Source organism: Seriola lalandi, unplaced genomic scaffold (genome assembly GCF_002814215.2).
Source record: "Seriola lalandi dorsalis isolate HSWRI2012SDOR001 ecotype SW California unplaced genomic scaffold, Sedor1 jcf7180002054966, whole genome shotgun sequence".
NCBI lineage: Eukaryota > Metazoa > Chordata > Actinopteri > Carangiformes > Carangidae > Seriola > Seriola lalandi.
Window position 1 is genome coordinate 1,885,516 of NW_019525517.1, and position 14,592 is coordinate 1,900,107.

General features: G+C 42.1%; 1 protein-coding gene across 6 annotated transcripts in view; it reads right to left on the reverse strand.

Annotated features, from left to right (window-relative positions):
- The window catches only part of LOC111646195 (peripheral plasma membrane protein CASK-like), a 38,333-nt gene extending 25,135 nt beyond the window's left edge, over positions 1-13,198 (reverse strand). For 3 of the 6 annotated variants that reach the window (XM_023395634.2, XM_087170884.1, XM_023395628.2), the window contains exons 1-3: positions 12,345-13,198; positions 3,962-4,074; positions 718-823 (exon numbers count right to left, since the gene is read on the reverse strand). In XM_023395634.2, the coding sequence (XP_023251402.1) occupies positions 718-823; positions 3,962-4,074; positions 12,345-12,409 (284 nt within the window). In that variant the 5' untranslated portion in view covers positions 12,410-13,198. The remainder of the gene's footprint in view (positions 1-717; positions 824-3,961; positions 4,075-12,344) is intronic. The other 3 variants (XM_023395635.2, XM_023395630.2, XM_023395632.2) reach the window with 1 other exon arrangement.
- Positions 13,199-14,592: the final 1,394 nt, after the last annotated feature.

Here is a 14,592-nt window from a genome sequence, read left to right on the forward strand (position 1 = left end):
TAACCAGGCGAGTTGATTAAGAAAATTAGATTTACAACAGATGCCGGGGGAGAAGTAGAGAGAGCCGTTCCCCGCGTGTCCAATGTCACTTGTGGATTTTATATTGAACACAGATGCTTTGTCTTTACTGTAAAATCTACCTCAAAATGACACACGGGCCTGTTATTCCAGACCGGGAATTTACATTCAAAAAGGCCTCACACCTTTATTTATTCCAAAGTGCATGAAAATATAACATTAATGCTTGATATTTTGTCTTGGCCTAGATATATAGCACAGTGCATCAAAAATTACATTATATAGTAGTGTGTATCATCTGACCTTTAACAAGCTCAAACAAAGATTTTGTTTCCATCAAGGAAATAAGTCTGTAACCACAAATGCAAGGGGGCTGTTAGGCAATAGGGTGTGTGTGTGTGTATATTTTGAATATATACACGCAGTAGCCATCTGGCAACTGCTGGTAAATTTAGTATGCAATTGTTACATTTGTAACAATTGCTTTCCAGCTATGCATCGTTTTCTACTCTATGTAAACTATTTAGCGGCTGGTAAGAAACAGTATTTGGTATGCGGGACTGATCAGCTGTGCGGGTGTTTAAAAATAGGTGTTTCCTGCCCCGGTTACAAGTACACATAAAAGACACAAAATCAAACCCTGAATTTACACATCAAAAACACATCTGACATCTGATTACAGAGTGCACGTAGACTTACAATTCAAAGACCATGTAGAGCATGCCATCGGAGCTGTAGGTCTCCAGCAGCTCCACGATGTGAGGGTGTTTCAGCATGTGGCAGATACTGGCCTCTCTTTTCAGATCTGGCAGACAGAAATTAGAAAGGGGGTTTAGTGAGATACTGTTCACGTCCAACAATTAGTATTCAATCTGATAATAAGTACTTATTTTCTTGTGTAGTGTCAGTAAATCCAGTGCTTTGCTCTCAGTCTCCTTGTAAGAGTATACTTCATTTTATATACACATGCTACTAAATGTCTACAATGAGCAGATTTCCCCAATCATTATTTTTATTCTTATTGAAAGATGGAAAGTACTTTAATGAGGACGCAGTACACAAATGTAAACCAAAAATCAGATGACCTTTGGGTGAGAAAGCTCCCTGGTGTTCATTTGAGAAAGAAAAAAAATCTGTTCGGCCGAGAGGCTCGTTCCGCATCTCTAGGTGGTGATTTAAGGAGATGAAAAGCAAAGAGGACAAGCCCAGCGTGCCGCCCTCCTCCTTTCAAACCTCGACATATGTGCCACATCTGAACTACGCCACCAGAGGGAGCTACAGAGCGTTTCATTTACAAACTGGAGGATGCCATTCTTACTGAGCAAAGAAAGGTGAGTTTTCACATGTTGGGCAGACAGCTCACGAGCTGGTATACAACAGAAAGACAACTCACACCAGATGTAGCACCGCTACAATACCATCATTATTGCACATTTAAATCCACATCTGGCCCACACTGCAAATACAATTACAACATGATTCTGTGGCATTCCTCAATAACGACAACGACACTGGAGGGAAAACACTGCTTAAGGGAAAGGGACTGTCCTCCTTTTAAAGAAAAGGAAACACACGGTATTGAATAGAATAACAGAAGTGGTGAGACATGTGCTATGACCGCTGAGGCGGGCTGTTGTTGAGCTCCTCACTCTATAAAAACCTCATTTACACAGACCACTCCTCATCTGCAAGTCTACTGATCTTTGTGTGCATGTGTGCGCTCATTGTGTCGTGACAGGCCAGTGTCATTATGCAACACTGAGAAATGACGCCGTGTCCCCACTACAGAGCCCCCATTCTCCTGTTCCTTTGCTTTCATGATTTCTCTCCTCTCCTCTTTACGCTCGTCTCGTCGAGTATCTATTCTTGAACTTAACAATGCCGCCCAGTGTCCGCACGGCAACAACGAAACCACTCAAACAGAGGGAGGGAGCCAGAGAGGCCTGGAACGCTTTGAATGAAACCAGTGCCATTCATTGGGCCGATTCCAAATGAATTCTTGCACGGAAGGTCTGGGCTAGATTACGCTTTGTGAAGCAATGTTAAATAATTTCACTCTGAAGTTTGTTACTGGGAGAAGCTGGGAGAAAGGATCTCGCCGCATGCATCTCGTGATATCCAGAACCTAGGATAAAACCACCTTACTGAAATCACATCGAAACTCAAAAATGCTTGCTCATATACTTTGTCTGACGTACTGATGAATCATATTTCCAATATCACCATTGATATATATCTAACTAATAATGCCGCAACCTGAAATTCATTACCCATAAAGCTTTAATGTTGATCCGAGCACTCGCTCCTTCACTCTACATTCATCCTTATTAAATCCAACAAATCCAGACACTTACTCGTTCTGCTTTAACTCCTAATACTACCGGCCTCTTAATGATGCTATTAACCTTTTGTTCATCTAACTCTCCGACACGCTCACACACAAATATATTCACGCATGAATGTGGATGTTTGATATTCAGCTTGTAGCTCGGCCCAGCCGGCTGTTCTGTCTCCCTTTCGTTCTCGCTCGCATTTATGCTGACGCAGATTCTTTCTTAATAAGCTAAAGTATGCCTTCTCAGGAAACCGCTCTCCGAACCTGGCTGCGCTCCAGTTCTCTACCTTGTCACTTTGAGTGGCCATTTGCTTATTTCTTCTTTTGTGATTTTTTTAAAATGTCAGAAAAACAGGCCTTATTTGACTAAACATCAAGTGCATATTCTTGTGCGTTCACTTGTGCTTTAATCAAAGGGAATGAAAACGATCACTCTAAAACATAAATAACACTTGCTGCACTCATTGCGCACTGAAATAAAGAAAATATTCAAGTTATGTAGCCCGCAGCTTGTATCCCACACAGGCTACAACGATTTACATACTTTTGAATCAAAATCTTGATTTAATGAATTGTTATCTATATAATATATAAGGTTAGGTCAAATACTCTACACAAACACATCTTGAATGCTTTAAATTTTAATTTCTAATTTCCATGAAGGGAATGTTTCCATAACAATCACAAGTACTTCTATATCCTTCTATACATCCTTGTCATCACATACACCACACGCAAGATAAATGCTACTGCGCTTGTTCCGACTGACCGGTGACCACATGCTAGAAATTTCCAAAGTGAGGAAAAAAAAAACAAAAACCCTCAATGTGGGTGGTTTATATTTTTGATGATTAAATTTAGATTCTGGATCATGATAACATATTTACCAAAATTATTTAGAGCGCAGACTTTTGGTTTGGGAAACACAGGTGAAAAGCTCCCCTTTTCAGTTTCTCCTCCCATGGGTCATTTCCTTGTCTTGCTGTTATTGGCTGCCAGACTAATCTCTGACTGAGACTTCACAGATGGCACATGGTGAACGCCAACATTACACACACACACGCGCGCGCACACACACACACACACACACACACACACACCTACCTACCTATGATCTTTGTCTCTATCTCTCTCGCTTTCTCTCTTAGACACACACGCACAGACCTCAGCTTGACAAAGCATCAAACCGCATGGTGAGACATGGCATCCGTCGATATCCCACAAACACGCACCGCGATCCACACGCAGATAAACACGTGCAGTTCCAACATATTATTCATCTAGTCGCAGCGCGTGCAACATTTGCCTCATTTATTTGTGTGTGAGAAGGACATTATACACTCTGTGTGTGCCTTGATGTGTGAGCCAAACTGTGTTTTCAGACTATTCCCAACATTTGTTTTAACCCACAAGGAGAGCCAGGTGGGTGTAGTTTGCACTACATTACAGAAAGCGGTTCACACATTAGTTAAAACTTGCGAGATGTAAGTATGTCTGTCTAAAAGTGTAATTCTCTGTGACTGATAAGATCCCTGACAACTATCCTCTCTTGTCCTGATTCTGTTAAAACCTCCCATCTGTTCAAAGCAGGTCTGCTGCGTTCCTCACCTTCTGTGCTGAGGCCAGGGCTGGAGGTGAAGCTGGCCACATCGACGATCTTTACGGCAAACTGCTGGCCCGTGTCCCTGTTGATGCAGCGCCTCACCACGCTGAAGGGACCCCTGCAACACACACACACGCCGAGTTAGTCACAGACACCTACAACAATGTAACAACAGAAATCTCAGTTTCAAACACAACAACAGTTAGCACTTACCAAAAACACATGTACACATAATCACACACACACCAGCCTAGTGCAATGGGCAGACACAGCACTGTTTCTGAGAACACTGTGGATTTACAGTGGGTGGTTAGCTACGCGTCGTGGCCTCCCTGCTCATGCCAGTGGGAATTATATAGCAGTGGTGTGCAGCACAGCTGTAAAAGCTAAAATAAAAGCTTTATTATACAGACCTGAGCTAGGGAGACCTACCCTACGAGGTTTATTTCTGGGCAAAGGAGGTGGCAGATATCATAAGGTTGTGTTTTCTTATATATCTGCATTGGGGCTAACATATGGAAGCTATAAAGCATGACATCCTGTCCTGTGTCCAACCATAATTCTCAAGATCTTGTATTAAATATGAAGAGAGCGGTCCAGCAATGACTTGCAAGCCCAGAAGATAACTTTGTTCAAGGTCTGTGGGGCAGATTTGAGATGTCTAGTACAATTTTTGTGTTTGAAGAAAATTAGCTCTGTAGTACAGGAAATCTTCTATTGAAACACTTCATTTAATGCAACGATTCTTAGAAACTTTCTTAAATTCTGTCTTAAATTCTGTTTTAATTCTTAAAACACACAACATTATGTGACCTTATTTTCTGTATTTTCAAAATTTTTAATTCTTACAGAAGTTGGCCTGAAACTTTAGTTTATGAGAACAGTGACTTCTCTAACTTCCTATCAGATGTTATGTGTTTGATGTCAGACCATCACAAATAACTTCTCAACCTCTGAGAGACAAAAAGCTTAAAATCACTTGCCATTAAAAGCTGATTTATTTGCTGTAATTTTTTTAATAATGAAGTGGCAATTACTTGATAAATGACAAACCACTGATCCAATATTGTCTTTGCTTCACTTGGTTAAACAAACAGACAAATTATTATAACACCGTTTAGGAAATGATACACTGACACACTGTATGTAACAGGCCTGAGTATTCACACATACCCAAACCGCAGTGGAAACTCTTCACATTATCCCACACAAGTCAGTTACATGTAGTAACTATAACACCTTGCATTTCCTTCGTATCAAAGATGAACGTAGTAATTCTTCCTAATTATGTCAAAGCACCGACCATTAGATTAACGAACATAACAAAGTGGCGGGACAAAACGCTGAAAGCTGAGACATTTGCACATTTTCTGTCTCCAGGCCCACTGAGAATTACAGGCGCACACACCCCTGCCGTGTTACAGCTGTCTCAACATCTCCCAAGTCTAAAATTCTCAGAGGGGGAACCAATGCTACTGAAGACACACACACACACTATACAAACAGACTACATACACACACACGGACACGCACACAATAAAACCCAGTTTGCAAGAGCAAAACGGTGGCCATTAACAGGAATTGGTTAAACTCAAGTATAAAATGACAGCTTCACCGCAGTTCAAACATCTATGTATGTTGAAGCTGCAGCTGATTCATTCTCACATCTGCTGTAATGATTAACCCATACGAACGAAAGCAGGCGGCATGTGCGCGCTCTGGGCCGAGAGAACCGTAAAACACAACACTCTTCTCTTCAGAGTCCACAGGAATCCTGCTGATGATCTGACAACCCCACTGACCTTTGCCCTGCTAGGTTGATGTGCTGTAGCAGCTGTGTTTCCCATTAGAAAGAGGGGCTCGGAGCATGGTGGAGCTTCTGACACCCCCGTTTCAACCTGACAATCTTTTCGGATCTGTGTTTGACTGGTGAAGGTTTGGGGGAGCTAAGTCAGACGCTGCAACCGCATGGATACAAATGATGCAGAGGAGGCTAAGGCCGTCTTGGCGCTGATCTAATGTGTGTCAATAAAACCCATTACCGCCATTAAGCAACGAGGTGGGGTCGGGTGAACCTGCACGATTTTACGCATCAACCCCATTTGTAATCTTGGCTGTCTATTCAAGGGAGCTGCATGGAGAATCAATTCACGAATGGGGCCATTTCTACAATAGAGGCGTGTTACAAGTGAAAGAGGGGCTGGAGCCGCTATTTAATTGAATAAATTAGAATGCAATTCATTTCATCATCTGGAATAAAAAAACATTAAAAGTCCATTCAGCCATGTACAGTAGCTATTATAGAGGCATTAAAAGCAAGCAAGTAGGTGTAAAAGAAAGAGAGAAAGAGAGAGTGAGAAAGAGAGGAGAGAAAAAAGTGTGAGTCTATATGAGTGTGTGTGTGTGCGCGCGCCTGAAAGTGAGGAACCAGAGAGGCCGCATGCCGTACTGACATCATCACAGCTGTGCTGAGTGGGCTCATACAAAACGCCCACACATGGCTCACATCCGACAGCGGCAGTCATCAAACATTAGCCCGAAGTGGCAATCTTTGCAGAGTGCTCCTTGGCTCATTTCAGCTCTCTGCTCCATGTTAATCAAAGACTGGATGTTAGGTCAGATTTTTAACATCCACACTGGTCGTGAATCAAATTTCTCCCAGGTCTCACTTTTTTATTTCTCTCCTAAGCAGGGACAGGACACATCTGTAGCTGCAGACTCGACATCCCCGGTACTTCTCTCCTGAGAGCGACCATCTTTGCTTAAAGCAGCATTTTGCTCTTTAGCTGTGGCCAGCAGCTAGCGCAATTCACGTCCTACAAATTTGGGGGAAAGTGTTTGTGCAGCTGTGAGATACAGAAAAATTATTTGTATGAGTACATAAGGTTGGCAAACTATTGCTGCTGGTCGATTCTGAGCTCTATTTCTGAGAAAGGTAAATTGCATCTTATCTGTTCCTGTCACCAGTGGCATTATCATCAGTGATATTCAGTGACAAGCCTGTACCGCTGACAATCCTTCAGTTGCTTTCTGCAGAATCCACTGCAATTAGCAAACCTCGCTATGATGACATAACACCATTTATGATTAACAACATAATGGATTCAATTGTGAATGCTCAAATATAATATAACGACAATATAATAAAATAATAATTAGCAGGCCACAAAGATGGAGTCAAATTGATTGTCGGGTGTGTAAAGAAACTTTAAGTTTCTAAAGACTTCAGAGCTTTAAAAAATATCTGACTATGTGATAGTGGATGTGCAAGGCTGACAATTGTCTATAAATACATTTTTACAGAAGTACAGGCTCTGAGAGGAAGAAAAAAATTAAGTCCATGAAAGGGATTCTAGCAGACTAATTCCAGGATAAGTACTGTTTTGTTTGCCCTACTGCCAAGACTGAGCTCAAGTTCAAAGCTGTTAATTTAACAAGTTCAATAAAGTTCACTGCTGTTCAACCAGAGTCTGTGAATGTCTACGCAACAATAATCCAGAGCGCTTCCTTATGCAAATTGGGGAAACAACCCTTTGAATATTAGTGGGGAAATTAGCATTCGGGTTGCAAACTGAAATTTAGAGCAGAGATACCCTCAGGAGGTTGTAAAGCTTTGGCAGAAAATCCTTTCCTATACATAAATCAGAAGACAATCCAGGTTTGTTTAAACCACCCTGTAGAGTCTGGCTTTGTAGTCTGAACAAAAGTTTCAACTTTACACTATTCATTCACAACTATTGATTTTCTGCGCGTGGGCAGATAAACAAAGCAGAACTGCACACGGAGAGGAGGGTTCTCTAAGAAAACATTTAAGATTACTGTATTGTACAGGTTAGCAAAGATTAAAAAAAACAACAACAGCAAAAAAAAAAACCACTCTAACCAATGCGTTACACAGAGGCACAACCTAACATGTTCCGCTATGCAAACCGAACGACCTAAAAAGATTTAACGATGCAAAAATGGCTCTCGGTATTTTCCTCTGAGAAACAGATGGGAAGATGACACGTTCAATTATGTGATACTTTATTGATCACAGCAGGAATTGAGCGATCTTGCTTCAGGACACTTCAGCTGAGTGGATGCTTGCCAAGCCTAGGGCTTGAACCCTGTGATTTCCAGCTGACCGGTCTCTCCAAATACATTTACATACAAGAGGGAACAGAATACTAGACGGATATGATCATTTGAAATCCAAACATATACCCAAATCAATACAGAGGTGAATTAACACCGCGGACACGATTTCAATAGAGAGCCAACGTGGTAAAACTTGACAAAGATGTTCAGTGTAAATGTAACATCATTATGTTTTGAATTGTAGATTGGACAACAGAAGCAATATGAAGACGTCATCTTGTTTTCTGTCAAATGATGATGGGCACTTTACGCTATTTCCTAATGTTTTACTGAAGGACACATTAATAATAGAAGGATTCGTAGAAATGAGTTGTTGTAGTGTTAGTTGCAGACCTATTACATAACTGAGTACAAAAACACACTGACATCTACAAAATTAAATTTCACTTGAAATAACTTCACAAATGTACACACCCACATATTCTCCTCTTCTCACAAATCTTATCCATTTTTCTAGTTAAACCTGATTGCTACTAAAAAAGTGAAAAGTGACAACTAAAATTTTACTTTAATTGCTTAAAGTTCAGGCAAACAATTTAGCAGTTTTGTATGCTAAATGTTGCATCTGTTTGGTGAGAAACTATCATTAGACCTCTATCAAACTATAAAACAATCAATGAAAATGTAAGATTTAAAATGTTGCCCAAGCAATTTAATTATCCAACCCAGAAAAAGCCAGAGGACTTATCACTTCATTGGTTTAGAGTGAGTCGCACATCCCAATATCCTTGGCTCTAATGAGCACCCCAGGGCTGAAATAAAGAGCACTGTGACTCCAACAGCGCTGCTCAACAACCTAAGTCCTATTCAAACAGAATCATTACAGACAGAAATGGATTAAATTGCTTCAGTGCTTTGCCAACACTTCAACTAATGCTGAAATCTCAAAAACAGGCCTGTGGTTAGTGCATTATGTTCACATCACATCATTATCGCATATTTACAATGTAAACTACAAACAATGAGCACATAATGAGCAGGGTCTACACAGCCCACGCCTGTTCAATAGCCCGTGTCATCTTTCACTGCAGTTAATCCGGCCAGAAGCTGAATTGACACCTGACCTGTCTGATATTCCTCTATTGAAATAGTGGAGCTTGTATGACCTCGGGGGAGTTGAATGAACATTTACATGCATGAGCTATAAAGACACATAAACGACACAGTCCTTATGTATCTTTATAGCAGACATATGCAGTTCTTCCTGTTGCCATGCAACTATGAGCCCTGATGAATCAGGGGTCCGACTTACTAAAAGTTCAAATATTTTTGACTTATCGTGCTTTGGCTCTCAGTTCTGAAACCTCGCTAAGTTCTCTGTGCCGCCAGCAATGCAAAAGCACATCTTTCAGTTGAAAATAATGAGAAGAAGGAGACGCCAGCTCTGAAACAAGAGGATCCCGGTGGACAAAGAGCCTACGTTGGCTATGCTCACAGGAGCAAATGTTGCCTGTGTGCACAGTGCCGTAAACGCAGTCTAAGCTCAAAGGCCTATGCTATCGCGGAGACCGGTTACATTTGAAAAAGTTAATCGATAAGACACGATGAGGGAAAATAAGATCAAAGGGAAAACGTTGTACAAAAAATGTTCTCCGAATGTACCTACTAACCGTCTTTCAGTAGAGATCACCCTGAACATGGTGCCCTTTACAATCCAGGTTTAAAGGAGATGATTACTGAACAGCGATGGTTTCCCCAGTGCTCTCAATCCCACCCAGCCGGGCTGCTCCTCTCCAACACAAGCCGATCAGGGACAATAATAGACGACTACAACAATAGAAGACGGAGCGAGGGACAGGCTGGATGATAGGGTTTATGTACAAGTTTAAAAAGGAGCTGGATCAAAGGTCAGAGAGAGACACGAGTATACAACAGCACCAAGATTATCCAATAATGTGAGACAAATCACCATGACAATAACTTTACTTTCACCCACTCTCAATTGTACTATTTTTCAATTGAGCCAGAGTCAAAAAATAAATATAAATTCCTGAAATTTCTTTTAAGGCGGAGGCACATGAAAAAACAAAGCAATGAAAGCCCGGGACGTCTTTTCCTGACATCATATTGTCAATCCATTTAACCCAATAAATGGACCGATCGTCATCCTGCTTTCAGTCCATTTAGTGTAAATCTTACAAAACGTACTTCAGCTAAAATGTAGGAGAATATATTAAAACCAGAAAAGATAACAATGCAATAGGGTTTTAACGATGGCTTCCTGTGGCTATAAATCATTTTAGTATCAATTTTTTATTAATTAACATCATCAGGTTTCTGCTGTCTGCCATGTTGTCCGGTACCTACAGTAGTGCTGACAGTAAAACATGAGGTTAAAAACAAAGTGGGAGAGTACTGCAGTCGATGTCTGCTGGCATTATTTATATCCTTAGCCTCAGGGCCATCCCATATTCCAACTCCACTTGTCTCCATTGATCTGCCTCAGCCTCCCTTCCCCTCCCACTCTGAGCTGAGGAAAAATGACCCCCCCCCCCCCCCCCCCCCCCCCTTCCTGCAACACATCCCAAGACACCAGAACTCAACACACTTGATCCATCAACTGCACTTTCACAAAAGAACTGGAAGGATAAGAAGGATTTTATGGGATTTATTGTGACATAAATGTGGCACCTCACTTCTTTACTAGAGCTTAAGATATGCTCCGGTTCAGACTACAATTCAGTCATGTATTACTCTTCTAATGACCTGCCTGGACTGCGTGACCACACCTACAAAACTGCTCAGCACTCTCAAGAAAGTATTTGTGCAATATTTCTCAGTGTTTGCTTATGACTGCAGGGGAGTACCAAACATGTGGGGGCCTGGATATATTTACATCAACAAATGTGGCACTCCATGCAGCCTATACAGGTTTTGCTATGCAATTAACAACTGCAGAAAAAACAACACGTGGAAGCTGACATAATTGCATGACTTATATGGCAAAACTGCCCTCTTCTGTCAGCTAAGGTGGATAAAACTATCAAATAAGTTTATATTGTTTGACCCAGTCGTGGGATCAGGCAAAGTAAATTAAAATGAGCAAACACTTCTTCATCTATCATTCATAATGGCCGGTGGACCCAAAGAAAATATTTCCACTTTCCTTGTATTTACCACCTTATGTGATTCGTACTATCAAATAACTGCACCGACTCTTGCCGGTGGCTCCTTGTATCCGTTACTGGGACGCCAAGGTAGTGGTCCTGGACCAACCGTCAATTAGTAACCAAGGCAACAGGAAGTCTCAGGATAAAGAACAGGGCCTGAGGGTCCTGAGAGTGTTTGCCTCTTTCCCCTACAACAAACTTAATGGACCCTCAGACCTCCAGTGAGTGAAGCTTGTAGGGGGGAGGGGACTGACTGGTAGCCCAGGACTGCCACAGGCCTGTCAGCCTTCCTGCCTCACTTCCAGGAGGAGTGGAGGAGCAAGTCTGACAACATAGAAGTAACATGCATACTGAGGGAATTTTCAATTTCCATGGCTCCTTTAACCTTGGCATTGCATGGTTTAAATTTGTCTCCGCTGACCCTCGTGATTTACATGACAACATAACCACTTCACCATTGTATTTTTTTTAAAGAGCTATGCCTTGCTCTGACACCTTCACTGGGTGTTTGACTGGTTAGCCAATCTGGCAGTGATAGTATGCAGGTGTGGCTTCAGTCAAACAGGAGGTTTGGAAGAAGGAAAAACCTGTCTGCAGACTATTGTACATGAGCAACCAGATGATTCTTCCACATGTCCTGTCTTTCAAACCCAGGCTGACAGCCTGTCAGCTAAAACTGAGAATGAATTTATTGACCAACTGTATTAAACGGTGACTGACATTTAGTAAAAACGTACAGCTCTTCGATTATAAGGGTATATTTAAACAAGGTAGGGGGACGAGACCTATACTACCTCACATTTTCAACCTATTATCAAATTCACTTTCCTGCATGGAAGTCATGGTGTCGAGCACCGTCTGTGACTCTTTGCATGCATGTTACGAAATCATGTGTCTGCTACTGAACCCCATGTTCCGTTAAACTGCACTGCACTGCAAAGAGCAACCTCACCTCATCTACCCAGTGAACTTTCCCACTGAAAATCCTGCAGGCCTACACACAAGAAAAGCATCCAGACAATTTAAGCATGGCTCCTGTAGCTGTGCTGTGTGGCAGAGGAGAGGATGATAGAGAAACACCCAAAACAATCAAAAACAAATAAACAACGCAAGCTTGCATATTAATGAAATTACTTACTTTCCGATCACCTCGCACAGCTCGTAGACATCCTCGAACAGCACGTCGTCGTCCGCCATAGTCATTCAGGTAAACGAGGATGCTCTCCTCGAGATATCCCACCCACACGGGTTTTGGAGGAATCAATGATAACGTATTTTCTTGCTAAATGCAGTTTCTATTGTACCAGACTGCACGCTGCTGGTAATTTAAACCCCTCGATATCAGTGTCAGGAAAACAAGTGGCCACTCAAGTGTCCAGGTTAGCCGGCTAGCCACATTAGCTGGCGTCCAAGGCTGACACTCCGCGGCCCCACCTTCTCCTGAGCTACTCTCCTGGTAGGCTGGCTAGCCAGCGAGCTAGCTAAATAGTAACCGTAGACCAGACCCCAGGGCGTGGAGATTTCCTCGCTCGTTTGCAAAAAAACACCGCTTTTTGCATGCCTCGGCTTCGTATCTTGCTGCTGGATACGGCCAGGTAGAAGACTCCCTCAGCAGCATCCACAGACACTTCCCGCACCGACCAAGATGCTCTCTTCACCGCAAGCTAACGGGGCTCTCGAAAATGGTTGGCTAGCTGGGTTAATATGAGCTAGCTGTCGATGGAATAACCGGTTGGCTCGCGCCGTTATTGCGCTGAGCACACCCAGTGTATCACAGATGGCTTATCCCACTGAAAACGTAATGTGACCGGGCTGCAATATGCTTCAGCTTCCCGAGCCCAAAATGAAGACCTTCACGTTCATGTCGACGACTGCTCCGTTGCATACACCGTCTGTATGGGTGAATAATGCAAGTATATCGTATTCCAACACAGCCCACCCTTCGTCCACCGTTGCTCCCGTTCCTGTGCTGGCTCAGATACTGGCTGTTCCTCCGACTTCCAGAAATGCCAGGCCCCTCCCTCTATCGTCCAGGAAACTGGTCCGACTAGAGCCAAAATGGCCCCGGAGAGTGGGCCCAGATCTGTATATCAGAATCGCACGAGCCAAAATGGCGCCCGATAGGGGTCCGATTTAGGCGCAGTTTCCTAATCTCCTCCAACGGTTGCATCCAGTGTATCCCGCGCAAGCGTCGACCATCCATACCCCATCACTTACGTCAGCCTTTCTCCTTCTTATCTCCATCCTTTTAACATGCAGTCTATTCCTATATAAATTATCTCCTCTGTCAGCAATAACTTATTTCCCATGCACTGCCTGCCAGCCCTACGAATAAACAGGTGCATTTTCTCACACAGAATAGAAAAAGGCAAGATTGCAATTTTTAGTGATTCCCAAATTCCCATGGGTCGTTAGGGAGGTTCCTCAGCAAAATGAGGGGCAGCTTAGTTTCTATATTATTTCATTAGTTTGACGCTGACAATGGGATACTGATACAAATGTGTGTGTTTTGATGCTCAGCTCTAACCACTTGAATTTGTACGATTATCTAGCAAATCTAAATCATTTTTCTCTCGTGGGTAACGGGTAACATTTTAGCAAAAGGCTCCGGAGAACGCGAAAGAGGCGATTGGTGTGCGCTAATGTTTGGATTAAGTTTATTTACTTCCATGTAATCTATCTGCAGGTGCAGCAGTTCCTGTGGTGCAGGTGGCAGGTGCAGGAACGCAGGTGTAATTTCCTCAGGTGTGGGGGGATAAGCACTGAGATGTGTTGGTCACGCCCCCTAGAGGTGATGACAGGAATCATATACCTCCCGCTGCTCCATTTTTGAATATCTTCTAATGTAGCACAGTGCATTTCTGAAAGAACTTCTGATTGAGATTTTTAGAACAAAGCTGAAAATCTAATCAGGAATAACTTCATTTTATAATAGAATAATGGTCTAACTTGATCCATCTTTACCCTCTTTGTTGTAATATGTATGTAACATGCTTCATTTTCTGTACGCAGTGCTCCACCGAATTCAGCGGTTCACCTAATATACAATTAACACTCAATTTAATTTAATAAAGTATGGCCATACCATAACCATTTACCTGTTCATTTGGGGAATTACCACTACTTACACTGTCAAATATATTTTACACACACACAAAAAGACTAATGTCCCAAATGTGTTGCTGGAGTGACTATTTTATGAAATAAAATTACATTTTTAAGTTCACGATTTAATAAAGTATGTGTCACAGCCATTTAAATGTTAAATTTGTTTGACCTATCAGTGTATAATGTCCTCTAAATTAAACAAACTCCAAATTTAATCAATTTATATTCAAATCAGCCGGTCCTCTATCCAGTGCAGAGACAAAAAAGTAACAAAATAA